The sequence below is a fragment of the Trematomus bernacchii genome, unplaced genomic scaffold (genome assembly GCF_902827165.1).
Source record: "Trematomus bernacchii unplaced genomic scaffold, fTreBer1.1, whole genome shotgun sequence".
NCBI lineage: Eukaryota > Metazoa > Chordata > Actinopteri > Perciformes > Nototheniidae > Trematomus > Trematomus bernacchii.
This window is the reverse complement of record NW_022987821.1, coordinates 2,520,941-2,547,877: the sequence shown is the minus strand read 5'-3', so window position 1 is coordinate 2,547,877 and position 26,937 is coordinate 2,520,941. Positions and strand designations below refer to the sequence as shown.

The window sequence follows — 26,937 nt, the reverse complement described above, 5'->3', positions numbered from 1 at the left end:
TGCCTCGGTTACAGACGACGGTCGATGACAGAATATTGAGCCGGTGTCTTTGTTTTATCATCCACCAATCTGTCTTATGATAAGTTATAATTGTAGATCCTCTTCCGTGTCCTTGTGAAAGTTTACTCCAGATGAAGAAAAAGTGCTAAGCTAATGATGCACTGATGGGACAGGAGGGGGGGTGGGGGGTGGGGGGGGGATGTTAAAACCCCTGGAGGATTGGATGATGACAGGTGAAGATACACGTCCCGTTGCATGTGCATGCGTGCGTGAACGTGCGGGAAAAGCCACTCATGTTTCCTCTACAACAGAATCAATAAGTGGGGCTGATAGTTGCTATCCTTTGTTACTGCAGGTGTAGTATGACCCCTCCCCATGATACATCTGGTGACATTAGGGCTGGTTCCAATATGCAGCCTCACTTCTGTTCACCGAGGCAAGAAAATAAATCCTTGACAACCAGCTTAACCCCTTCAATTGCCCCCAGGGTTCATTGAAATACAGTTATCGGCTCAAAAATGGTTTATAGTACTCGTTACAGTTCATGGGAGATGAGCCGTTTTCCCCCTCGAATACCTTATGTTCTCAGCTGGATTTGGAACTAGTAATACTCCTCGTAGTTCTTGGGGTTCAGGCAGTAGAGGATTCCCCCGCCGAAGGAGAAGATGGTCCCCCCCCAGGCCAGGCCGTAGCCCCAGTTGAACTCGTGGTAGATTCTCAGGTTGATGCTCTGGACGAACTTGATGGGGTAGAGGACCAAGCTGAAGGCCTGCAGGACCACTGGAGGGGACAGGAAGACCATAAGTGTCATTTATTAAAGGAGACATATAATGGACAGAACAAGAATATGTTTACATGCTGTAATGTTAAAAGAAACACATTATTTTTCTCATACTTTCTATCTGTATTGACCTTCTGTCAGAAACACTCTGTTTTAGCGCCTGTCTCTTTAAGGCCCCTCCTGAAAAAGACCACTTCTGATTGGTCAGCTGTACTTTACTTCACATTTGTTAGCAGTCACGTACAAACACTTGAGAAATTCCAGAGAAATAGCAGAAATTAGCATCGACTGAGTCGTGAAGAGCCTCGGGGGAATGTCATTTAGTTCATTTAGCACAGCTTTGAAAAACAAAATAAATCAAACTGGATCAGGCGGGAGGCAAGGAGCAGGGCTGAGGGAGGAGGGAGGAACAGGAGGAAGAGACAGAGGTGGACTACAGGCTCCAAGGACACAGGACGAGTTTGATGAAGAGATGAGGGAAAAGATGGACGAGGGGGGTGAGAGATAGATATATAAAAAGGGAGGGGGGGTTGGATGGCAGTGGAACAAAGGAGAACACATCAATTGTTGTTTCTTCAAAGGGAATTCATCTTGTGGGAACGCAGACAAAAAAACTAAGACGGGATACATAACATCCAAAAACACACGAACATTACCACAGATTGTGTGCAATGCAGCTTTAAAGAAGTAGTTAGTTGTCAAGAAAAGTGTATGTGATCCATCTTTCCCCGAGGGGTCTCTTTAAAGTCCATTCAACACACTTTGCCTCTGTGCTCCGCTTTTCAAATATCTTTTACAGAGGTTGTTTGTGTTCCATCACGGTAAAAACAACTTTATTTTGACAGCTAGTGTTTTTTGTGCGTTTGTTTGTTAGTATTCATAGATTCTATCCCTGTTTTGCTCCCTCTAAAAAGAAGCTGAATGCTTTAAATATTGATTTAATTGCATCAAAGTTAATGCTAATTAAAATCCTTTTCTAAAGTTGTATGATGTGCTTCAAGTTTGTGTCTTATTTTTGTGTTTTTGTGCAGGTTGACATCTGAGAAGCCACTGCAGTAAGGGGCGCTTGTTTTTTCCACCTTCAACCCTGAATATTCAACAATATGAGGAAATGGAAACCCCAAAAATCACAATCGGGACTTTTTAACATATCAATCCTAAGTAACAAATATAAATATGTTTATATCCAATCTGCTTTAAGCATTTTTACTTTGTATAGATGCATTGAAAGTATTTCCAGGATAAGAAGACTCTTTGAGAAATCACACAGCTTCTGAATTTTCCAACACCAGCCCTTTAAATAAGATTGTCTCCTTGTTTTTTTCACTTCAGTGACATTCAGAAGGCAACACATCCAGCTTTGGAAAATCAAACATTTCACGCCTAAAAATAAATACAATTTCCAATTATTCCGGGAGGTTAGAACGCGGAAAAAGGAGGAAACTTGTCAGTCGTCCAACTTGAGATTTGGGCTGGCGGGGGAAATTAAAGGGACAGGCGTGACTCTCTGCTCTGACCCGACTTATAAAAATAGGATTTTCTCTAAATGAGTTTGCAGGAGAGAAAAAAAAGTGTGTGTAAGCCTGACTGTGTGTAGTGCGGTCTGTGTGCACATTTAATAAGTAAGGATTATCATTTAAATGCATGTCAGTTTTCAATGTGATACCATCAACCTTCCTATTACCTTGTCTGAATTGGCTAATTAAGTGTGTAAGTGTGTGTTGTGTCATCAGGTGTGTGTATAATGTGTGTATGGCCTCAGACCCAGACCTGCTGAGTGTGTATTGACAGCAGTTAATTGTGTGTGTGTGTGTGTGTATGTGTGTGTGTGTGTGTGTGTGTGTGTGTGTGTGTGTGTGTGTGTGTGTGTGCACGCGCGTGTGTGTGTGTGTGTGTGTGTGTGTGTGTGTGTGTGTGTGTGTGCGTGCGTGTGTGTGTGTGTGTGTGTGTGTGTGCTGACCTGCAGCGAAAAGCATGGAAGCGACGGGTGCGTAGAATCGTCGTCTCGTGCCGATGCACACGGCAACCAGAGCGACCAGGAATGACATCAGCACCAGGGCTCCACCCCCTAGCAACAGGGCCAGCGTAGCAACCTGCCAGTCTGGAAAGCAGAAGGAGGAGAAAAGACCAAAGGTTAAAGTGATGGATGACAGAGAAATTGGTAAAGAGAAGAAGAACGGGACAAAGTAACACAGGGAACAATCATGAATAAATGCAATATAGTATCAATAAAAATGAAATCACAAGTGGGCCTGGGACGAGAGACAGAGCCACCAGAAACATATCATTTGATTTGACATTTTATAGCACTGCCTTTACCACAAGCCCATCAAGTGTGTTGATTAAATGGAGAACAAAGGAGCAGGTGAGGACAGGAGGAAGGAAGGTATTAAAATGGAAGGCGTAAGGAATTAGGACAATGATGTGAAAGAAGGAGGAAAAGATGATAAAAAAAGGATAGAAAGTTGAAGGAAAGATGGGATAAGGGAGATAAAGAGGGAGGGGGCCGGGTGGGAAAGAGGCAATGAAAAAGAATGATGGTGGAATTAAGGAAGCATGAACACATAAAAGAAAGTGAAGGTAAAAACGGAAAGCAAGGGGACAATTTAAGGGAAGGAAGGAAGGTTGAAGGGAATGAGAGGGATGGGATTCATCAAAGGATATAGCAGGAAGGATGTGAGGATGATGATAGGAGGAGGAAGATGAAGGAAGATGGACTGAAGTTAGGAGAAAGAGAGAATGAAAGAAAGAAAGAAAGAAAAAGGGTGTGATGTCCTTAAGGGAACACTTAGAAGGAGCAAGGACGGAAGAAAAAGACAGGCAGAAGGAAGGGAAGGCAAAAGGAAAGAGGGAAGACATGGAAAAGCAAGGAGTGTTTAAAAAAACAAAGTTAATAATGGATAAAAGTGAGACAAGTTGAAGTGAGATCAGGAGAGGTTTGGTGGCGATGAACCGTCTCTGATAATGCTACAAGGACAGAGGGCAGGATGAAAATAAATGCCAAAAGGAGGTGGAGAAGAGGAGGGGTTGCTGCTTGTGGTGAAGGCCGAGGAGGAAGAGGAGGAGGTGGGGTGGGGTGGGGGGGGGGGGGGGGGGGTTTGGGGCGGCGTGAAGGGGCTGGGGACCGAGCAGCGCTGAGTGAAAGTAATGAAGAGAGGGAGAGAGCACTTAGTATACCTGAGCTGACAAAAAGCCTTGGCGAAAAAGCTTTACTGGCACGTTATCAAAAACCTGTCCGCGTTTATATATAGGGGAGCACTGTGGCGCTGGAATAGCACACACACACACACACACACACACGCACGCACACACACACACACAATGTCACTTTGCTTTTTGTTTGGCCACACAAGAGAGTGTCACAGTGGAATTCCTCTATACAGTATCTTCATTATCACTATAGGGGTATTTACGTCAATTTCAAGGGACGGAGAAATTAGAACTCCCATTAGCAACATTTTGCAAAGCTCTTACACAATGTACGGTACTGTCTTTATTAATACATTTTATTGTGAATTAGAAAAGAATGGTCTCCGGCTCAAGTTAGTGGGCTAAAGTTCACTTGGTTCTCTAAGAAAACAGATCAGTTGGAATGGATGGATTTCACTGTGAAATGTCCCTATTTGCCATGCTGGTGTGACGGCTAGATATAGACACTAGATATAGACGGCTAGATATAGACACTAGATATAGACGGCTATAGACACACATATAGGCTACACACACACACACACACACACACACATATACACACACACACACACACACCTCATCATTAAATCCATCTGGGCTCAGGTGGAGAAAGGAGAATTGGCCATTTCTCTCACCTTCTCTCCCACCTGATGCTGTCAAAGTGGTCATGTAAGCTGCTGTAAAACCTATTTCTGTGCACAGCTGAACTAGGATACGATACATGAGGAAAGACGTTCATAAATAAAGTAACCCGAACTCCTTAAGGAAATACATAAGCTTTAAAGGCTTCAAACTTAAAGATCTGGATCAAACATCAATGGAATGTCTGACGCAGAAATGTAGCTGTCAGTATTGAAGATGTTTAGGTTGTGTAAATATGGTCGGGCGAAATGTACCCCCTTAGTTTGGTAAACAAGCCAATGGAAGATGGAGAATGTGATATTTGGAGGTAGAAGGAGAGGTGAAAGATGAGATGCAGAGGTGGATAGTGGGAGGGAAGGAGGAAATGAAAAGGAGAGAGGAGAAAGTGGGAAGGGAGGAAGAGAGAGAGCAGGAAGAGGAGAGGACAATCAGAAGCATCTTGTAATTCAAATGGAAAGCAACCAGACATTTTCTATTTGACTGATGCTGAGGATCGTCTTCTGGACAAAAAACTATTCAGATGTCTTCAAAATAGTTGCAGGAAATGTTGCCCTCTATAAGCAACACAACAAGGACAGAGGTAGGGAGGCAGAGGGATAAAAAAGGGGCTCAGGTGGGATATCAGTCCTTCGTATTTAACTTTCCTCGAAGCCTAGAGCTGCTTCAATCTGGGGAAGCAGCCACAACCAATCAAATGTCAGCATGAAAGTGGAAGGAATCCAATAACCAATCAGTTGTGACAACACATGTGTTCCTACTTTAGTGAGATTCACATTTCTCTCAGACACCCTGAGGCAGAATTGGCTTTTTTTTATACGTGTTTCATGTAAGATTTGCAGGAAAAAGGAGGCTAGCTTAGTTAGCCTAGCTCGTCAGTATCAACCAAGATCTTCCTAATTTGAATGTAAAGACACATACTGTTGCTAAAATAATTACATGAACCTCACCCCCTCTTTCTGGCTCACGCACACACATGCACAAAATGGCTTTAACCATAAAACTCTTTGCAGTTTAGCTCTCATACACATACAATATGCAAAGCCTTTCCTCCCTGTCTCTCTCTTCCACACATGGCTGGTTTGAAGTTTTAAAAATGTATCACGGGGGACATATAGGAACCGTACAATTTGTCACATGTACCGTATCAAACCTCGTTCTTTCTCACACACACATACACTGGTTGGGGTATGTAGCTTTCTAATTAGTGCCTGCACCAGCTTCTCACACACAGCGAGCTGTTCTCACTCGCAGGGAGAAATACCTCGTGCTGTAATGTGACTGTTTGTCATGTGACAGGGTTACTGTCACATTCTCTCTTTACTGTAAAGAACTGCAAAACAACCAACAACCAGTACATGTAAAGCAAAAATAATCCAGTGTGATTCCAAGTGAACATTGCAGATACAAATTCAAAAACAAGGAAATGATTTAAAAGATATATAATAAATCAAAGTTACAGTTGTGTTCTTGTTTAAGTGTCCAACAAGTAACATGGTGTTTATGTGCTGCTGTGCTGCTGCTGCTGCTCTGCTGCGATACTGTAGCTGCTTTGAAGCTTGATTTGCATCCACCAAAAGGATTTGATGTGTTTGGGCACATGCATACCCCTTTCTCCACCATGCCCCCAGTGTGTGTGTGTGTGTGTGTGTGTGTGTGTGTGTGTGTGTGTGTGTGTGTGTGTGTGTGTGTGTGTGTGTGTGTGTGTGTGTGTGTATGTGTGTGTGTGTTGTGGTTATTCCCCTATCTGTCTGTCTGTCTGTCTGCCTGCCACATAATTTCCCATTCCTCGTCCTGCTGCTACAAATAGAACGGGGTCTCGGGGGGCTCCACTCACTGAGAGGAGCGATGGAGTCAGAGGAGATGAGGGGGAGAGAAAGGAGGGAGTGGGGGTGAGGGAGGAGAGAAGAAGAAAAAAGGGGGAGAGACTTGATCCTGGAGAAAATGGATAGAGGGACATAGAGGATGGTGAAAATCCAAAGGGGAGAAATGAATTGGGAGGAGGTTTGAGTATTACAAATGGGACAATACATTTGAGAGTGCAGACGGAAAGGGCCTGGCGAGTAAAAGGGAGGGACGGATCGATGGACTGATAGAGAAAGATGAGAGGGGCAGACGGGAGGAGGCAGCGTTAATGGAGGATGTAGGCGACTGATCTCAGATCTGTGACAACAAAGACTGGTCAGAAATGACATCACTGTACACAAAATGTGTCGACATTCAGTACATCTTTTGGGATTTGATCATTAATAAATCAAATGGCTTTTATGCTGGGAAATCTCATACATTTAAAAATTGTTAAACAAAGTGTAAGAAATTAGAAGCATGTTATGGTTTCCTCGCTTTAAGTAATGGTTTCTCCTGCAATCCCAACAGTGGTCCTGGTTCATCTTCTCTCAAGGTCAGGTGAATGACACAGCTGTCGGTAGCAACAGCTATCTTTTGTTCCCTGAAATGGATTTTGCTTTGGTTTTATTTAACGCTATTGCTGTTGCATTTTTAAACCTGAAACAGATATGTTTGTTCATGAGATTGAGCGTGACATTTAGGTGGAGGCTGAGCCAGACAGGAGGAGATGAGGGGGGAGGAAAAGGAGGAAGAAAGTAGGTTGGCTGCTAGGTGTAACTTCTAGCAACAGTGTGTGTGTGTGTGTGTGTGTGTGTGTGTGTGTGTGTGTGTGTGTGTGTGTGTGTGTGTGTGTGTGCCCACTTTAAGATTTTTCATCTGAAGCCGTGTTCTATTTGTCAAATATGACGGCATTCGACTCGAGGATTTCTGTGTGGCGCTGATTTGATCTCACACGCTGCTGGTGATTGAAGTGTCTGTCGGCCACTGCCATCAGTATCACACATCCTGACGTAACGTCGCTTCATCTATCGGTTAAAGTGATGGCCTTTTTGTCAGAGTGGCACATAAATGTTGCATGGCTTTATTCAGATATGACATTTATAGAAAGTGGCGCTGCTGGAGAAGTGAGCTTGAGGAAGAAAAGAGATTTCATCAACATGAAAGCTGTAATTATGACTGGGAAAATCCACATATTTTAGCAGAAGCTCCAAAATAATACCTATTATCATTCCACCTGCATCAGTTAGCAATGAAACTCATATTTTAATTGCTACAGCTGGTCTTTTTCAGCAGTTCTGCAGAGTCAGATGTTTCCGTTATGCCTTTGTTTTCCATCCCACTCTAATTAATCAGCGGCTATGCTGTGCATGTTGTAAACTGAACATTTCTCACTCTGATGGAGGTGTTACGATCTGTGTGCACACATTACATCTGATGCTTGTTGTTGGGGGCGAAGCATTTGTGTAAAGCTTGTTGGTGTTCCCTTGGGTATTGAGAGGACCATATAAGCCCGTTTAATAAAAAAAAAATTAAGATCAGTGTGTGTGCGTGTGTGTGTGTGTGCGTGTGTGTGTGTGTGTGTGTGTGTGTGTGTGTGTGTGTGTGTGTGTGTGTGTTGGCAAAGCTCACACACATGTTGGACACACACACCTGTCGCGCCATGACATCTAATTAGGGAGTCTCTGTCTGGAGGCTGGATGTGTATGAATATATGCGAGAAGGAACAAAGAAAGAGAGGAACTGATTAAAGTTGTGGTCACAAAATGTGTCAGGGAGCGTCTGTGTGTGTGTGTGTGTGCGTGTGTGTGCGTGTGTGTGCGTGCGTGCGTGCGTGCGTGTGTGTGTGTGTGTGTGCGTGTGTGTGTGTGTGTGCGTGCGTGTGCGTGTGTGTGTGTGAGCAACAACAGAGAAATCAGAGTGTGACATGAAATATTCAGCTGGGCTTCAGAGGAGACTGTCCAGAAATAGGTCAGCTCGACGTGGGAGCCTCTTATTGGCGCACACACACACACACACACACACACACACACACACACACACACACACACACACACACACACACACACACACACACACACACACACACACACACTACAGACTCCCTTTCTGTCACACGCACACAAATCATGATCTATGATACTCGATAGATAGATAGATAGATAGATAGATAGATAGATAGATAGATAGATAGATAGATAGATAGATAGATAGATAGATAGATAGATAGATAGATAGATAGATAGATAGATAGATAGATAGATAGATAGATAGATAGATAGATAGATAGGTAGATAGATAGATAGATAGATAGGTAGGTAGGTAGATAGATAGATAGACAGATATATATATAGATAGATTCTTTAAATGTAAGTAATTTTGTGAAGTAAATTTTAGCAATATATAGATAGATGGAGTCTGTCACCATCTGACAGTTTAAAGACCTCTTAAAGTGATTCCATTGTTAATGCCCCCCAGTGTAATGAGCTTTATCAGCGCCAGAGTCTCAGTGGCAGTAAACAAAGACACTTTCACCTCAATTTAAGTAGTGCTCGTGAACTCTTGTTTCCCTGGAAACCAATCCAACTTCCAAAGATAAACCCCGCCCCAAAAACTGCAAGCCCTCTCCTGGGTGTGACAACAAGGACGATTCCTCCTCAACAAAAGAATCATGAGGGTACAAAAGTAAGTGATATTGAAACGGGATGAGCCAGCACATTTATTTCCCCCCTTCTCCTGCTCTGACGAATGAATGAATACGTGCAGGTAGGTGGTCACACCCAGGGGAGCCGATGAAGTTGGTGGCAGTTTTGCTGCATTGATATTATGGTGATGATCATTGCAAAAACAGGACGAATACGTTATAGCTCTTAGCAGCATTCAATTGACTTTTATTTCCCTTAGAAGGGCCAAAAAGTATTATTATTATCCTCTTTTAGACATGATAACAGAGAAATGCTCTATTATCATTACATTTTAACATAAAATAAAACAAAAGATGTATTTGAAGGGTTGCAACTAACTTTCTTTTTGAATCACTTTATTAAATTCCATCTTAAAATGACTTATTATCAAAAGGTATTCACTTTAATATTATGGAATAGAATGAAAAAATGACATTTTAAAGCATTTTTGATCTAATAAATGACCAAAATTATCAATAGATGATCAAAAGTGCCTCTTTATGAATGTTAATAATTGTTTCAGCTCTAATGCATCAATACAAAAAAACATTAACAGGGTTAGTGTTTACTACACGTTTGTGTTTTCAAAATGTCACGTCTGCTTTTAGGAGGAGGGGTGAGAAGGAATGCCAATGTGAACAGAATCCTTTGGTGCAGGTTTAACAAACGGCAATCCTTATTTTTTAAATGTATGACCCATTTTTCCTTCAAAAAGCAGAAATAATATTACAAATCACAATGAATGTAAATCTTTTGGAAGTTAATTCCAGCCTGCATAATTTCTTCATCTCAACTCCACAATAATTAGTGTGGCTATCCCAGTGGAGTCACAGTATGAGGCTTTGGATAGAGACAGTAATAGTCATACACTTATTATATCTTTGGGCATGTTGAGGAAGCATCCCTTAATCATGTCATGAGATCAACTCTTTGTTCTCTACCATACAAACAGCTCCTGATAATGCATAATAGAAGACACCTGGTAATAACCGGGTGTCTAATAATATAATAATAATTTATCCATAAGCCCTAAATCCTGATTTACCTGAGACCAGCGTGCTGCTGCACTGCCAGTTGTCGGTGCTGGCAGGCTTCCAGCAGGACTCCCACAGGGACAGGTAGTACTGGTCGTCGGCAGTCACCCACGCGGGGCTCATCACGGCACCCACATCCAGGCAGAGCGCGAGGAAGACGCACACCAGCCCGACCAGCTTCAGCGGCGTGATCGGTGAGCTGCGCGCCGAATCCTCCGTCTCGGTGACCGCAGAAGACATAGCGCGGAGGAGAAGGGGACCGCTTCAGAAACAGGGGAGAGAGCCGGTGTGTGGATGTACTCCTTCCTTCCTGATGATGATGGATGCGAGTGGTGTTGTTGCCGCTGCTGGTGGACCCGCAGCCGCCTGCGTTGCGCGCTGGTCGGACGCTGTGCCTATGGGCACCGCTCCGCCGCGCACCGGAGATCTCCCCGTTTACCGCGCTGACGTCAAGGCTCCGAGGGATCAGCAGGTGCCACAGGGTCCTAAAGAGAGAGAGGCGAGAGAAGAGCCCCTAACTCAGGACTGGAGATGTTGGGAACACTGAGAACCTGAGACCAAATTCATAGAGACTTGGAGCCATTTACCAAACTCTGTGCACATCAGAAACAACTTTATTAGGTTTACACATACAAGGAATTTGCAAGATGCATTGTAAGAAAAGCACCACACTACTATTATAACAGAGAGATATAGAGCAATATGTACATGAAATACCAACACAACTACGTAGCCTACAGTATGATTTGACAAGATCATTTTGTGAATATTTGCCAAAATTTGTCTTATTCATTGCTATACAATGTGTTAATTAGGCTACACCCCCCTTCTTTATAGCCAATGTTTTTAAGCTATTCTACAATGTAAATGTATTTTACTAGGGCAATTCTAATTCTAATCAAATTTTCCCCAACTTTAGTTATGTTGCTGTAGTGGATTTTGCCTGCAACACATTTTTAAATATGCCTATCAACTCTTAGAAATACCCATCCAGACATTTTCAAATCCATTATAGTTGGGGTATGTAATTTATTTCAGAAACACTTTTTGTTATATTCCATGGAATGCTGTTAACATCCCGATAGCAGTGAATATATTAAATGCTTTGACAATAAATATATTAAAACATTTCTATATATATATATATATCAAAATCGATCAATCTAATAATGAGTAGATGAATACTAATGTACTAAACTTGTCTTGTCCAGAAATATTACTGAGGTCATGAACACATCCAATATATCTAGAAAAAGTTTGGTAGCCAATATGTTGTATTGCTTATCAATGAACCTTTTGTTTGTAAGAATATCAACAATGTCATGTTTCATAGTCTTGCTTTAAAGTCCACTTGCTTTATTAGAATGCATAAAAAAGGATGACATCATCACTTAACAAAAAATCCCCAATTGATCGTTAGACATTATTTAAAAAAAGCCCTTAAAACCTTAATTTATGACTTAATAAAACAGAGTTTGGATTCATTACTAGATTAGGCATTGGGTTCTTGCATTAGAGGAAGAAGCAAAGACAGAAATGGAGGGCAGAGTGATGGAGGAAGTGGGAGGCACATGAAGGAATATTATTGTTTCTCCTCCTCTGCATACTAATGCAAAGCCAGATATGAGACGGAGAGAGACAGGAGGGGGGAGGAAGGGGAGGCAGAGGTGAGCAGGTTTAGGGAGGAAGAGCCGTCCATGTGTTTATTGAGGCGGAGAGAAAGGAAGGATGGAGAGAACGATGGAAGGAAAAGATGGCCTTGTTTACTCTCCATCAGGGCCGTAATGAGCGATGATGAGGAGGAGACAGGGGGAGGCAGGGGAGAAGAGAGGGAAGGGCAACAGATAGAGGTGAGATAGACGGAGGGATGGCAGCCTGGAGGAATAAAGGTAGAGCTCTTAATGAATAGACTTACTGTTGATCAGTTTTTAATAAGAGCGCTTAATGAGGAAATACTTCCACACCGCCACATCATCTGCATACATTTACTCTTATCAACAAAGTGAAACTGCAGACATATTAGTGAGTAATAAAGGAACCAGTAAGAGTCAAGGAAGGCTAGTGATATTATTTGTTTATGTATTATAAATTCCCCGCAAGGAAGATTAAAAAGCGATGGAGTAAAGGAAAAAGCAAAAGCATTTACTGGAAACATAATGCAACTTTATCAAGGACAAGTTTAATTTAATCTCACTTGGGGGATACGTAGTATGATCTTCTGCGGATTGTAGCGGGATCAATACTTCAGGGACAGTGGAAGATGTTCAGTGGAGTTTCATTTTAGGTTTTCAGACCTAAATGTGTCAAGTTCTCAAGGCAGAGAAAATGCTTACATTTGTATTTTGGGAAATCGGCTCAGTTTAAAATCCAATGTGTAAGATATGGCAGATTTAAAATGTAACTAAATACATAATAATAACTTTATTACCAGGATGTGAAGTGCTGACATTATGTCAAAGAAGTCTGTATTGTGTTGCAAAGGATATCTACTGAAAGTAGCATGCTAACTGGATATAATTAGCATATCTTGAAAATAGAATTGAATAACTCAGAAAAAAGTAACTTTTCTTGACATATAGATAAAGTTTTGTCTCAATATATGCAACTTCATGGCTGCAGAGTGATGAAAGCAATCAACAAATGGAAGGATGTATTATTAATGCCCGGTAGTTGCCTTCCAATCCAAATCATTTGAATGTGCATTTGCTGGGAAGACAATACAGATGGGCGATGAAGATAAGTGAAGTGAGTGAGACTGAGTTCCTCTTCATGATCATCTGAGATTATGGTCTGGTGCTGCTGTAGAACGTCACTCTTTTGTCTTCTTCCTGACCGTCTGTGAAGAGGCGTGTAAGAGGGTTGGGAGGTCAAGTTAATAAACTATTAAAAAAAAGGGACTTCAAAAAACGTTAGAAGTGCTCACCTGTCAAACAGATGAAGTAAAGGTGATCTCCACATGGGAAATCCGTCCAATGGAAGGGGTCGCTGGTGTCGACGCCCCCACAGGGACTGGAGATTTGCGAGGGGGAATGTGTCTTCCAGTAGCTGTAGTTTACTGAGGCGCCAGACATCCAAAACCAAATGCTATCCATCAGGTACCTAAAAGTGATGATATTTGAACTTTAAACGTAAAGATTTTTGAGAGAGATTCATATGGAGGGCTAATGATTTTATACAATGTTCCTGAATAGTATACAATGGCTTGGTTTACCTTTACATAGTCATTTTAATATATAAAAATGGAGAAAGAGAGAGGTAGGCAATATGCATTATAGTATTTTACTACACAGTCTATGTTACTGTTAAAGATTCCTCACAATCATTAAGTGTTTTTACAAAAAATGAAAGATGAGAGAATCCACCTTTGATGAAGTGGCCCTTGTTATTAGACAGTACCTGCGCAGTCCCACCCAAACATGCGGTGTGAGGAGGAAGGAGGTGGTTCTCAGCACCTCCTCCACCTCCTTCTGCTCCTCCTCACTGCGGATGCTGAGCAGGTCCCAGTAGAAGTCTCTGCAGTAGAACAGAGCATCCGACCAGCACAGCTTCTTCTCCACCACCACTATACGCCGGCCCAACACCACCGCACTGAAGGAGGGCGAGGGAGGAGCCAGCTCTGGGAAATGTGAGCAAAAGTTCAGGTAGTTTGGAGATTCAGGAGGAGATTTATGGACTAAATGTCATGTGTTCTTGACTTACCTCCATACACTTCCACCTCACACAATGTCAATACTCCGTGAGGGTGATTGAGACTAATTCTGACCAAACGACCTATCATCCCTCCGCAGTCGAAAGTGCGAGTACCTCCAGCTGGTATGGATGTAACAACAGCACAACTGAAAAACAGACAACACGGGAATTAAAGCATCATCTGTTCTTTATAAACATGGTTGGTACATTGAGTGGGAAAAAGTTAGTGGGAGAAAACAGCTTATGCTGACCACTTTTTGGAAGTGGAAATGTGAGCACAAGGACAGGGAAATGTTTATTGTTCTCGAGGATTACATTGGGTTGTCGCTTCCGTTGTCCTTTGTTGAATTCCCAATACGGATCTCAGCAGAATCGAGCCGTTTAGGATAAGCAATTCTGCCGGTGATGCTAACAGATGTGATATTATACACGGCCGGCAGGAGCAATTTCCACCAGAGGTTCTCTCCTGTATACGCTGTATGGGTGCAGGATCCAGCCGAGAAATATGGGTTACTGTCTCCATCGATGGCTTTGGAAGCAACACCACCCTTCTCACGTGTCGAGACTTGAGATGCGGTTCCACTGGGAGCCACGTTTGGCAAAGAGGAAGCTTGGTGGTGACAAAAAACAAACAGAAAAACTCTTGCACAATCCTTCCATCTCCATTTTTGAAAAACAATGTGTAGACTCCAGTATACAGTGTGGTTGTTGCAATAGAAATTATCAAGAAACACATATCTATTAACAACCCTGAAATGTGTTTAACAATTAAGTAATACAGTATTTTCTTATCATGCAATTGTATAATTGACTTTTTAAGACTTTTTTCACAAAACACCATACAACAATTTGTGTAGAAAACACATAAATCAGCAGGATCTTACCTGTGAAGTCAGGAAGGAGGCACAACACGAGCACAAGCCCTTTGAAATGAAAAGGATTCATCATTTACAACAAGGAGCTTTTGATGCGCTTCTCAAGGAAGGACCGACCAGATACAGCACACAGTTCAAGTGTGCATTGTGAAGGTTGATTTATAAAGCAACCTGTCAAACTGGTCACTGTGTGATGAGGTCAGCAGTGTCAGGTAAACAGTGACATTTGATAGCTTTGAAACGTCATATTCAAATGAATTAAAATCCTGTCAATGCAAATACACGTAGATCTGTAAATCTTCTAATCCTAGATACTTTCATGTGGGAACATTTTGAATTCAGTAGGAAAATGTATGTACTTGTTTTGAGTTTCAAGAACTTGATGGAAATGTTCACTTTTAGGTCAAATATCTGTGACCTTCCAATTGGAATTACATTGTCAAAATAGAAACAATAAAACTACTTTAACAGTTTGCTGTTATATTCTTTACTAGTGTTTTCAGTTGTGTAGGTACACTAGTCAGTCTATACTATCTTCTAAACTCATGCACACACAATCATTATATCATCAAATTATGATAATAGTATTTTTTTTAATGAAATGAGAACATTTCTGAGACACCATTTGAAGAATTTGAAACACACTTAAAAAACACAATATTTTAGAAGGTAAAGTCTAAATTATTTTGAAACCCAAATGTGTTTAGGGGCCTTAAATCTGTTAAAAAGCTAAAAACAGTCAACTGTATAGGAACAACAGGTGCAAAGTCAGCACTTTACACTCATACTGTTAGAAATGTCAACGCTGATTAATGTGCGTTCACTGACATTTGATCTGGCTCCCCAGGACACTAAGTATTAACCAGACATTTTCATTATTTGCATATCCCCCCGCTGTGTGAGGTGAGGTGGCTTTATTCTTCCAAATATGTTTACTACAAGAAATAAATAGATTAGAAAAGTTCTTATTGTAACTGTACACTTTGTAAGTAACCTATACTGTTTGTGTGTCCAATGGAGGCGTTCAGGCAGGGTGTGGGAGAGTAACCTCTGGAGGTCACTTTGGGATTTTAGCCTTTGCATACTATTTACATGCATACAAAACTATATAAGACACTACAGGAAAGTAAAAACCCTAAAAAGCATACTAGCGCCCCTTTAATTCAGCTCAGACTATCCTGATGTAGCTATTCATTCCTAAATAAACGTTTCGCCCTGGTGAGGATAACTACAATTTTGCATCTAAACGGCGTTAAAATAAAGACAAAATCTTCGCAAGGTTTTTAATTTTCTTTCTGCCGTGTGTGATGATGGGTAATTATTATGTCTGCTCATTAGCATATTTCATATTTTGCATGCTTCCTGAGAACACACACTATGAACAACAAACAACAATGGCTCATCATTCAGCAAGATTAGCACGCATCAGTCAGCGTAAGAGCTTCACATTTACAAACACATTTACATGAGTACACTCTCACACAATCTGTCAAGTCATCAAAGCTGCTTCCAAATGTGTCACACAGCGCTCCGACAAACACACAAACACATGCCTCCTGTCCTTCTCGCACAAGTTCTGCTTTGGAGGATGCAGACAGAATGATAACTCGTACAATCGTCAGCCGCATGAAATATGTAAAGATGTCTCTCACACACACACACTCGCACACAGAGGTGATGATTCCTTATGTGTCAGAGTTTTCAGGCAGCAAAAAGGGGAGAAGATGAAAGCGGGGTTGAGCAGCTTGTTCTTTCTCCCCGTCTCTTCTGTCATGTTCACCGGAGGGAGTTTTGATAGGTGCAAACACACACACACACACACTCTTGCTCGGAGGCACACACACATGCAGTGTTGGTGGAGAAGTGCCGCAGCAATAATTAGATTTCACTTCAAAGAGCCACAAAGTTTTTTTCTGAGGGAGACGGGCCTGATGTGTGATTGGCTACTCAGGCTAGCAGGTGAGGGACTGCTACGGGATACCAGACCCCTCTCCGCTGGTTTTGTTTCAATATCATGCGTCAATTCGCTGTTTTTCTTCTGGCATAAGCCACATAATAACGGTAGCGGTAATAGTAATTATCAATCTCGAAACCATTAAGCCACTGATCTGATGACGATTGGCCTCTGGGGGTCACGTCATCTATTCAAGGATTGCACAGATTTGCAATTTCGGTAGCTTAGTCCATTATGCTACACAAGAACAAACCAAAACATCCTTTGGATTTGCATACGGGTCAAAAAGTCTGGGGTTCCGGTGTTGCGAGCTGCTCATACATCGTCTATGCCTGAAATGTTTGACAAGTAGCCAGCTTACAAGCTAATTTTAAGCTTATACTAAGCCTAATTGTTGTCATTCATATGCAGAATCTGTCTATCAAGATTAGCTACATATTAGCCTTGTGCAACAATTAAAGCAACCACAGCCTGGGACAAAGTTGGACCATAAGGGCACTACACTGGCAGTACAGCAGTGAAAAGTGGTACCTGTCGATGGAGCAGAAGTGACAAGCTGCCACGTTGAAAAATGGAATCTGTCACAAGTGAAGGAGTGACATGCAGGTTATACTGCGAGTGCCAAAGCTAGTAGAACAGTACAGTCATCAACAGAGACATGCATTTTAGGTTTGGCATATGCCACAAAAATAATAGCATACATCAGCCAATGTCCATTGTGGATGCTGCAATTCTTCAGTTCAGAAGCTGTTTACTAGGCACGGAGGAGAAAGAGACTATGGATTTGTCTTATGGGAAATGTATTACTAAATGCAGGAATGACTCTTTAAGTTATTTCCTGTTATTTATATTTCCTGACTTAACTTACTGGCAGTGACCAAGTTTCTTTTGATGAATCAGTGAATAATCTAAAATTGTAGGTCCTCTTAAATGAAATGGAGTATTGTGCAAGCTGATACTTATTATAACAACGTTATACAGTTACTGTTAAAGCAAACTTACTGTCAAAACGACACACTTTCTCTCACACACAAACAAACACACACTTCTCTTCTACTGGCAGGCCGTCAAATCATTTTGTGTGCATTTCAGGGAGAAGCGGCCCCTGCTTAATTACCGCCATGCTAATTGAATCCCAGTGTGAGTGATGTATGGGGATAGGCTGTCTGTGACAGAATGAAAATGAAATAGTATTAAGCAGCCAAGCAGATAATCCAGTTAGGAATGTCTGGAACACGAGGAGGATTAGTCAATGCAGCGCCATATGGCTCCCTGTCAGAGCACATCAAAGTTGTTTGAAATCTAAAATATTTTCATTCTCAGACTCTCTGTCCTTAAAAAATAAGTCTCTGACAAACTTAATAAACATGCCCATGGCACATCTTAACGTTTTGTCAGTCTGTGGAGCATGCTTTATTTAAATTGAATATTTTTCTTAAGTTTTAACAGAGCTTCTGTGAGTCCAGTGAAAACACTTGGACTGGCTTTTTTTTTTGCAAACATATCCATAAGCATGATTGCTACAATTGCTACAAACGTGGGTCATGTAAGCTTAAATCTCAATGCAGCATTTGTTGGCTGTCACAGAGTAGTGACAGAAATGTCTTATGTAACTTGTCAAAGCAAAAAGACCCTTCAAAGTATGATGCAGTCATTCAATGCAGTGACTTGAAGAGGCCCTACTGTGCTTTCTGGGGTTTTCCCTTTCCTTGAATGTGTTGTATAGCTTTTGTGCATTTCAATTATGACAACACATTTATTAAAAGCACATTTTTTCCAAGAAAATAATCCTAATGAGTGACCTTGTTCTCTCCACAAAAAAGGGTTTCTTTCTCAACCTTGTGGAAGTAAAATGCAGCTTTGCTAAAGTGATGATTTCAGGTCTGCCCCAACCGACAATTTGACAGTAATGGCTTTGTGAAGGTGAGCAAGGAGTCAGGGTTAAATCTTCTCTGTCGAGTTCCCTTTTACACAACCATTCCTGTCAGTTTCTATTCCACAAAGCAAGTTCAACAATGTGAATGTCTTCAAGGAGTTTTGCTGCATATTTAACGATCCCATCTCCCCCTCTCTATGACCCCAAGTGTCACTGAAAGGAGCATTAGGCATTGGGGGAGAATATCATATATTTTTCATAGAAAGGGCTAACAGTCCACAGACTGTGTGCAACGTCCAACATCGCTTCACTTGCCATCCTGCGCATTATTATGCAAAATGCAGCACTACCATAGCCAGTGGGCTGACAGGGATAATTTCACTAATGTATGCACATTTATTGTATGAATGTGGCTTGCTGCCAGTATTTACTTTTTAGCTTTGTGGTAAATAACATCTAACTTAAACTATTTATTTTGGTCTAAATCATTAGGATGATGCTTCAGAGAGCCAGAGTCTAGACATAACACTGTTCATTTGCCACAAACATTGCTGCAAACACCAGCTCAAGAGGAACAAATGAATACATGTCTTTTATCTCTGCACAGCTGTTAATCAGTGTTACAAACTTCAGAAAAGTTATAACCTTAAAGTTATTTATATAGAAAACGTCATGTGGGTTGGTGCAGAGGTCAGTGGATCTGCATGGTTCCAGATTGGTGTCAGCACGTGGTGGCTTCTCATTATAATGTCCTTGTTGTGAGTCTCACTTCTGTGTGATCTCTTGCTACTGCAGGCAGCATTACAGACCCTCCACCAATTATTGTTGGCTTGGCTCATCTGTTGCTGGGGCAACGCAGAGGAACGTGTGGCGGCGAGCTCATCCCCGCAGGTAATCTATGGACAGAAATCAACCGCCGCACAGCTTCACACGATATGCAAAACCTTCGACCTACCTACCTTTTACTGTTCACTTTATCTGCTGCTGTTTGTTTTGTCTCTTCCAAACCCTTCCATCATCTCGGACCCCACCCCTTGTGTACTTTATTCCACCATCTTCTATTCTTTGCTCCCTTCCTTTATATTTCCTGTCCCCTCTCATCTCTCTCCATGAGGCTTCCTATCTTTCTCTCTCTTCCTCTCTTTCCTCCCCAGCAGGCTGCAGATGGTGCTTAATGGACACATAACTGAGCGTAACTGCCTCGTGAATAATTTCAAAGGCACAAGGTGAGCCATAGGACAGCTCCATATAGGGACATACAGGGAGGGAAGCGTGCACAGAAACTACAGAATGCAAACCTCTAACACATCATCCACACAATAATTCTACAAATTCATTTATATCATCAACGTTTATTTTCAGATCTCTGCGACTGGGATCTCTCTGAACACACAGCCCATGTTCCACGGAGAGGTTCCTCCCGTGGAACTCCTCCTGGCAGAAACCGCAGCTATAAGGGTACACTAGACGCCATATGGGATGCATTTGTATGCACACAGGCCCACAACCAACCTCTTAAGGCGCATGTGGTTTGATTTATTAAATGATAGATACGCAGAATTCAGAAAGGTGGCAGAGTATTTCAAGGTTGTCCTGGTTAGTGTAATATAAAGTGGGATGGCAATATCTGTCTAACAGGGAAGCATTTTAAGGGGAAGGATGAATAAAACGAGGTTGGTAACATTTTACTTGAAATGGACTCTGAGGCATAATAGGGACACCGTAACCATTACTAGCATTTATTGCTCATCATATATCTATTACCTGCTGAATGTGTAAAACTTCAGGGACACTGGCTCTATTCATGAAGAACACTGATGAGGTGGAGCCAGTAAAAGCCTTAATCCCTCATCGATTTCACTTATTCAATCTATACCAATCATACAGAAGGACAAAGAGATGAGGTAGGCAGCTACAGAATTTTTGCAAGTGTAGAATTTTGCCAACAAAGTTAAGAGGTCAGTTACAGTGCTTCCAATGTAATGTGTAACCAAATGTTTGACGATAAGAACTGTATCAGAACGAAAAGAGATAAGAACTGGGTCAAGTTTTAAGATTGCTTTTCAAAATAATTGTCATTTCATTTCGTCAAAAAATCCTTCACTTGCCACAGGGAAGACATTTTAGTATTGGCAGCCGTGTGTGTCATTATAGCTGCTGCTGAGAAGCACTAACAGGACTAATGGTCCATTTTAAGAGAAAAAAAGGACAAGCGGTGACACCCATCACCATCGCTGCCATATGGCAACGTGCCAGTCCAGATAGCTAATTATAAAGGTATGTCTTTGGAGGTGACATTGTGTGGTAGATGTTGCTGGGTAAAGGAAATCAGACAGAAACGTCGCTGTTAGCTGTTTGAGAGTAGCGGTGCCTTTATCTGCGGACTTTGAGAGGGGACGAGTTAGCCAGGGCAGGGAGACGGAGGTTCTGAGCCACAAAGCTCCTCAGCTGTTGATTGGTTGGATTGATTGGCACAGGAAAGCTACCTCTGGTGGGTGTGCTACAGATGGGTGGGGGGTCAGGAGGGGTTTCCCCTCTCACCTCGTAGGTCCACTGCACATCTTCTGTCTGTAATTAGAGCAGTATCTGTCAATCATTGTATGTGTTGGTTTGGCTGCAGAAGTTATCTGTAAGGGAATGTTGACATACTTACTTTAATAACAACAGACATATCTATATCAGAGGATACTAATTGACATACCTGGATGGTTAGCCTTGCTCTGTGGTTGCTGTGTGTGCTGGGTGTGAAGCACAGACTGAAGGGGGCTCCGGGAGAACCAACAGGAGGTAACACCCCTGAGGCTGGAGTCACTGAGAACTCACTGCTGCTGCCGGGCAGGAACGCTGCGGTGAACCTCTCTGGCCTCCTACAATGGGAATGTTAGCGACTATCACTAGAACCTTTCCGGGGGTTAACAAACCTCATGAGGATCTTCAAAACTTTACATTTGACTTTCAAAGAGCTAGGGACTTAATTAAAATCCTCTATGACAGTTCTAGGATAAATACAAAAACGTTTAGAGGGCTATATGGCTACACCTAATTGTCGAGGTGCAGCTTGTATTCAATTATAAGAACACTTTGATGGAATAAGTTCACACACACCTGGTGGTGCTGGTCAGATGGAAGCCCACAGCTGATGTCTTGCCTAACTCAGTGGCCTCAGTGATGATGACATCATCCACTTGAGGCTCTGTGCTAATGAGAGAGATGGAAAACTCCCAGATCCTGCCGGACACACACTGCACAGCTAGGACGGCTGAACACCTGGACACACACACACACACACACACACACACACACACACACACACACACACACACACACACACACACACACACACACACACACACACACACACACACACACACACACACACACACACACACACACACACACACACACACACACACACACACACACACACACACACGGTTATAATTGTCAATATAAACTACATTTTGCAGATATGTATATATTATTTCAGAAACTGATACATTTAAGCTCAATACATAAAATAGCTGAAATTGACTGTAATTTGATACTTTCACAACAAAGGGATCGATAAACGTAAGTTCGTACAGCTGGCAACACGTAGTAAGTTACGACTTCTGTCAAAATGTACCTAAAATTAGATCAGGAATACTGTATAGGTGTCGACTAGCCAAAGATATGCAGAGTATGATTTTCCTGAGAACCTTTATCTAGAGTAAAGAAGTAAATCAGTAAAATGAGCTGCATTAGGCTTTAACTATAAAAAGTTTGCCCTCCATGGAACACAGATGAATACCACGATTCAGTCTGCTTTCCGCTCATCGATTTTCTTCAAGTCATTTTTCCACATTAATTTATCGAGTAGAGTGTAATTTGAGCATTCCTATTTATCTACAGAAACATGATTAACTAAACCGGGTCTTTAATATTCCCGCTTTCAGCTTGTGATACTTGGTCCGCTCATCTCAGTACCCGCGGCAGAGAAATAACATGTAGATAATGGAAGAGCCTATTAGCGGCACCACACCCCCCGTCATTTCCTCGTGGAAAACTCATTAGCTCTCAGAAGTATTGATTCTACCAGGGCACGCCTCATTAATGGACTCCGCAGATGAAGATGGAAGCTGATAAATGAACACACTCTTCACTCGGCAGGATGTCACATGCAATGTACAGTAAGGAGGACAGAAGAGGATAGGTGAACTGTGATAAACATTGACAGCATGCTGTATATTTGCAAGATAGAATGGATATTTGGTAAGTGACTAGTTTTTAATTTAAGGCAAGAAAGGTGGATTCAATTTCAGTTAAAGGTACCCTTTGGTGTCCTTGGGCAAGATAATGAACCCCAACTTGCTGTCTTTGGCCTAGCTAACAGTGTGAGTGTGTGTGAATGTGTATGACCCCTGATGAGCATGTGACACCTTGTGTGGCAGCTTATGAACGTGAGAATGATGACTTGTGTTGTAGAAGTCCTTTAAAGGGTTGTAAAGACACAAAAAGCCTTATATAAATGCACTCCAATTACATGTAGTGGTAATGTGCCAAGAAGCCGTCACTGAGCCAGCAAAGGCAGGGAGGAAGCAGACTTAAAGCAAGGTAAGTGGAGCTGTGGCTGGGGGGATTCAAAGGAAAAACTGTTGATAAATATGTTTTAATTTGTTAAACTATCCTTTAATAAACAGCTACAACAAAAAGGAGGTGGGGATGACAGCTGTGAACACTTATAATAGCTATATTTGCTGTTGAAGTTTAATTATGATCATTTTTATAGAGATGCTTTGTAGGGAGGCCTGAGGAGACGAGCTGGTGTTGCCAACTTGGCAACTTCCTGGATTTGGAGCTCGAGCTCAGAGCTACTTTTCTTGGAAAGGAGTTGGCAACACTCGGCTGAGTTTTTCAGTTGGATAATGTTCATAATTTGGCTTACTCTTTCTGCTTTCTCTAATATTACCTACCCAGGCTATAACATTGGTTCACCCAAGTGTCAAGGATAAAGTGAGTGAGTGGTTGACCATTCAAATCAAAGAAGCTTAAAGAGCAACTTGCAGGTCGTTTTTTTTACTACATTTATGCTTAACCTTGCCTGAAATTTACAATTAAAAAAGTTAATGCAGGATTTGATGTTTTACGAGACATAAGGGCAGGAATTCAGAGGGGAAAGGAGCCGTTTTGAGCTCTGCTACTAAAAACTGCTTTTTTTAACGTCATACGTCAAACGCGTCATATTACGTCACATGGGGGAGCAACTTTCTCGGACTCCTTCTCTGCCCAATTCACGGTAGTAGTTGGTAGTTGGTTTGAGCGGTTGTGATTTAGTGAGCTGGTATTTTTTCGGTAATTTTACATTGCATTTCACCATTTTTAATCATGGTGAGCTGGAGTTTGTGCAGGTTGCACAAACTCCAGCCTGTCAGGACATCGAGTCCACAGTTTCCCTAACAGGAAAAGGACCGGAGCTAGCTTTCGTTCCTGGGTGCGTTGTGCGAGGTGCATCCACCTCCCTGCAGCACATACTCTCCACAGCTGAGGCTCATCAAACAAAACGTTTATCAGGAAACCGGATTTAAAATGCCATGATTGGTTTGATTTGAACAGCAGGACGGAAATCCCCGGTTGTTGTAAAACCTACAATTATAAAATGTGTTTATAGGTCACACTGAAGTTAAAAGGCACATATTATGCTCATTTCATTTCATATTTGTATTGTGCGTCTCTACTGTGACATGTCTCCATGCTTTAATGTTCAAACAGCTCTTTAGTTGTTCTCATACTGCCCTGTCTCCCAAATTACCTGGGAAAGAGTACAGCAACCCTAAGCTCCAAACATGAATACTCAGCACATGTAGAACGTTTGTAATAAATGAATGCAGAGAGGAGACTGTACTGTAGAGGGAGAAGACATGAAATAAATGAATGCAGTGTTTACTCGCAACGCTTAATGCAAGTGTGTTATCTGCAGAGAGGGAGAGAGGAACCCATTTGGTTTGTATGCCCTCTGTTGTGTGTGTGAGAATGTGCTTATATAGTATGTGCTTGTTTTGTTTATCAGACTTATTATTAGGATCCTTTTGTTGTTTTTCCCGTCCAGAGGAAATGTGCGTATTTCTTTCTCTGTTGTGTGCTTTCTAACTTTTGAGGTATTTGTGTGCCGCTCCCAGAGTCGGCAGTATACTCTCACTCTGTGTGTTTAGTTCTCTCCGTAAGTAGGTGTTGTTGTGTATGTCTACATCTCTCGGTTTTCTTTTGGCTTTAATGTGGTGTGAGTTTGTGGTTTGTATATCTCAAAATGTTTTCTCTATTTGTATTTGTGTGCACAATGGTTTCTCTGGAGTGTGCAAAGTGTTTGTTTGCTTTAGCTCATAATACCTGGAGTGGTTTAACAACAGAACGGCAGGATTTAACTCAAAATCTGCTGCAACAAAAAGACACATTCCCTCTCCTATCTAAATATTTTCCTCAGTGTGTACTTCCTTTTCCTGGTACTTGTCATTGTGTGTCAGGTGTATTCATGTTTGTGTGCAGTAGTGTTACCTGCATGGCCTGAGGGGACTGTAGACTACATTAAGTGAGAGTGTTATGATTCCAGTCTCAGGGTCCCTCCTGGCTGCTTCAGCGGAGACAGAGAGGCAGTCTTCCACATCTGAGCGCTCTGTTTCAATGTCTGAACGAACCGTGCACAGGAAGTCTTCTACCATCACCTGGGAAACTGTCAGGAAGGAAGAAGTGGGAAGAGGGTGATTGAGTTAGTGCAAGAAAGACAACTAGAAATAAAGACAAACCAAAACAGATTTGAGGAGAAATTAAAATGCCTGCAATTTTTGTTTAACTTAAAGGTAGGGTAGGTAAGAATGGAGAAACCAGCTCGAGTGCGCTAGAATTTGAAAGTACACAACCGAAGAAAATCTGCTCCTTCCTTCAGACTTCCTTCCAGAGCCCCTCCTCCAACACACACGGACGCACATGACCAATGAGGGCACGAGATAAGTTTGTGCACAGATGGAAGGCTGACAGGCAGGTAGGCCATCCAGTTATTTTAGCCGGTCCGACTCAAGATGATTGGTTGTGCTTTTTACAGTACTACGGCTTCCACAGATGACATTTTTTTATGTATTTATTGTCAAAGCATTTAATATATTCATTGCTATCGGGATGTTAAGAGCATTCCATGGAATATAACAAAAAGTGTTTCTGAAGTGAATTACTTACCCCACCTTTAATGTTAGAATTATAACCCTCAAAATATCCCCTCATTGTACAAAAAATGATCCTGCTTGTCCTCAATATCACAAACTGGCACACACCTTCCTGGCTTTTCCGGACTCGATTCCCCGGCACATATCCAGTCAGCAGAACATCCAACTTCCTTTCCAGCTGGCAGCCCGCTTCACAACGGAGCACGCCAAGTGGAGAGTTCTCCACAGGCAGATCCATGGGAATCCCACGGAGAGGGTAAATCCAGCAGATGGTGGACGACTCCTGCTCTGACCTGAAATATTGATTGTGAGTGTGACTCAGTAATGGGGATAAACTCTGAACCAGTACTAGATGTGAAAACCTGTCAGACATATTACTAATGTAGAATATCTGTGGCAAGAATCTAATAAAATACCAACAATTGTGTTCAGAAGGTCAGATGAGCTGAGGAAAATAGATGCTACATTTATTTAGTTATAGCCCAATCTTTAGTCATAATGAAATCAAATAGTTATAAGAATCATTGTAAGTGTGCCTTTTTAGAGTAAAAACTAAACATTACATGCTGTACTCCTAATTGTAGCCAGTTAATCTGTTTGCAGTAAGAGTTTTGCACATTAAAATATAAGCCATTGTACAGAACTGTAAAACATATGGATTATTGTGCTTTGCCTGCATGGGTTCTTATGAGGGGAAGGAGGCGGCGATCAATCCATTTAATGTGGTGAGGAGTTAAACGACAAACTAAATGCCCTTTTTATGAGAAGTCGACCATTATCTCTTTTTAAGGTGAAAGGTTTTGATGAGCCAGCCTTAGCAAGGAAACTGTGTCTCTGTCAAATATGCTTATAGAGAGGCGAAGTCTCGCCCATCTACTTCCGACCCATGGGACCTTATTTCGGAAAAATTATGTATTGAAGTCAATGGAGAGAGAAAACCTATCTTTCGATCCCGTTTGAATTGTGCCATGAATTACACATATGATGTTTGTCAATCTTAAAAATCATTTCCATGTAAAAAAAGTCACAGTTTGTCGTAAAACTGTTGAAATATAAGACTATGAAAAATACGCAACTAGAAAGACTACAAATCCCAGAATCCCGGTCCCGCATGCTGGCTCTTACGAACCGACTAACTCCCCTTGTGTGTATGTACAGCTCTCAACATGCCCAGACT

General features: G+C 41.8%; 3 protein-coding genes across 3 annotated transcripts in view; all 3 read right to left on the bottom strand.

Annotated features, from left to right (window-relative positions):
* Positions 1 to 201: 201 nt before the first annotated feature.
* On the bottom strand, positions 202 to 10,645 carry LOC117498950 (transmembrane protein 47-like). The gene is made up of 3 exons (XM_034151156.1): positions 10,187 to 10,645; positions 2,742 to 2,882; positions 202 to 780 (listed from the first exon to the last, which is right to left on the bottom strand). Exons 1-3 carry the CDS (start codon positions 10,413 to 10,415, stop codon positions 602 to 604), a joined length of 549 nt encoding a protein of 182 aa, XP_034007047.1. The 5' UTR covers positions 10,416 to 10,645; the 3' UTR covers positions 202 to 601.
* A 2,004-nt stretch (positions 10,646 to 12,649) lies between these two features.
* Positions 12,650 to 14,851, bottom strand: LOC117498944. Its single transcript, XM_034151145.1, has 6 exons — positions 14,750 to 14,851; positions 14,181 to 14,475; positions 13,875 to 14,011; positions 13,572 to 13,791; positions 13,099 to 13,274; positions 12,650 to 13,011 (listed from the first exon to the last, which is right to left on the bottom strand). The coding sequence occupies exons 1-6, from the start codon at positions 14,811 to 14,813 to the stop codon at positions 12,959 to 12,961; spliced, it is 945 nt and encodes a 314-aa protein (XP_034007036.1). The 5' UTR covers positions 14,814 to 14,851; the 3' UTR covers positions 12,650 to 12,958.
* A 5,074-nt stretch (positions 14,852 to 19,925) lies between these two features.
* The window catches only part of LOC117498918 (cilia- and flagella-associated protein 47-like), a 39,333-nt gene continuing 32,321 nt past the window's right edge, over positions 19,926 to 26,937 (bottom strand). Inside the window, exons 63-67 of the mRNA XM_034151092.1 lie at positions 25,869 to 26,053; positions 25,099 to 25,273; positions 21,676 to 21,837; positions 21,272 to 21,437; positions 19,926 to 21,138 (exon numbers count right to left, since the gene is read on the bottom strand). Coding sequence (XP_034006983.1) covers positions 20,944 to 21,138; positions 21,272 to 21,437; positions 21,676 to 21,837; positions 25,099 to 25,273; positions 25,869 to 26,053 — 883 coding nt within the window. The 3' untranslated portion in view covers positions 19,926 to 20,943. The remainder of the gene's footprint in view (positions 21,139 to 21,271; positions 21,438 to 21,675; positions 21,838 to 25,098; positions 25,274 to 25,868; positions 26,054 to 26,937) is intronic.

Coding starts and splice junctions, on each gene's coding strand:
- LOC117498944 (XM_034151145.1), bottom strand. CDS start 14,813: ATGATGAATCCTTTTCATTTCAAAGGGCTTGTGCTCGTGTTGTGCCTC. Junction 14,476..14,749: donor CCTCCTTCCTGACTTCACAG/GTAAGATCCTGC, acceptor GTCACCACCAAG/CTTCCTCTTTGCCAAACGTG. Junction 13,012..13,098: donor TTACTTCATCTGTTTGACAG/GTGAGCACTTCT, acceptor GCCTCTTCACAG/ACGGTCAGGAAGAAGACAAA.
- LOC117498950 (XM_034151156.1), bottom strand. CDS start 10,415: ATGTCTTCTGCGGTCACCGAGACGGAGGATTCGGCGCGCAGCTCACCG. Junction 2,883..10,186: donor CAGCAGCACGCTGGTCTCAG/GTAAATCAGGAT, acceptor TCTGCTTTCCAG/ACTGGCAGGTTGCTACGCTG. Junction 781..2,741: donor TTCCATGCTTTTCGCTGCAG/GTCAGCACACAC, acceptor TGTCCCCTCCAG/TGGTCCTGCAGGCCTTCAGC.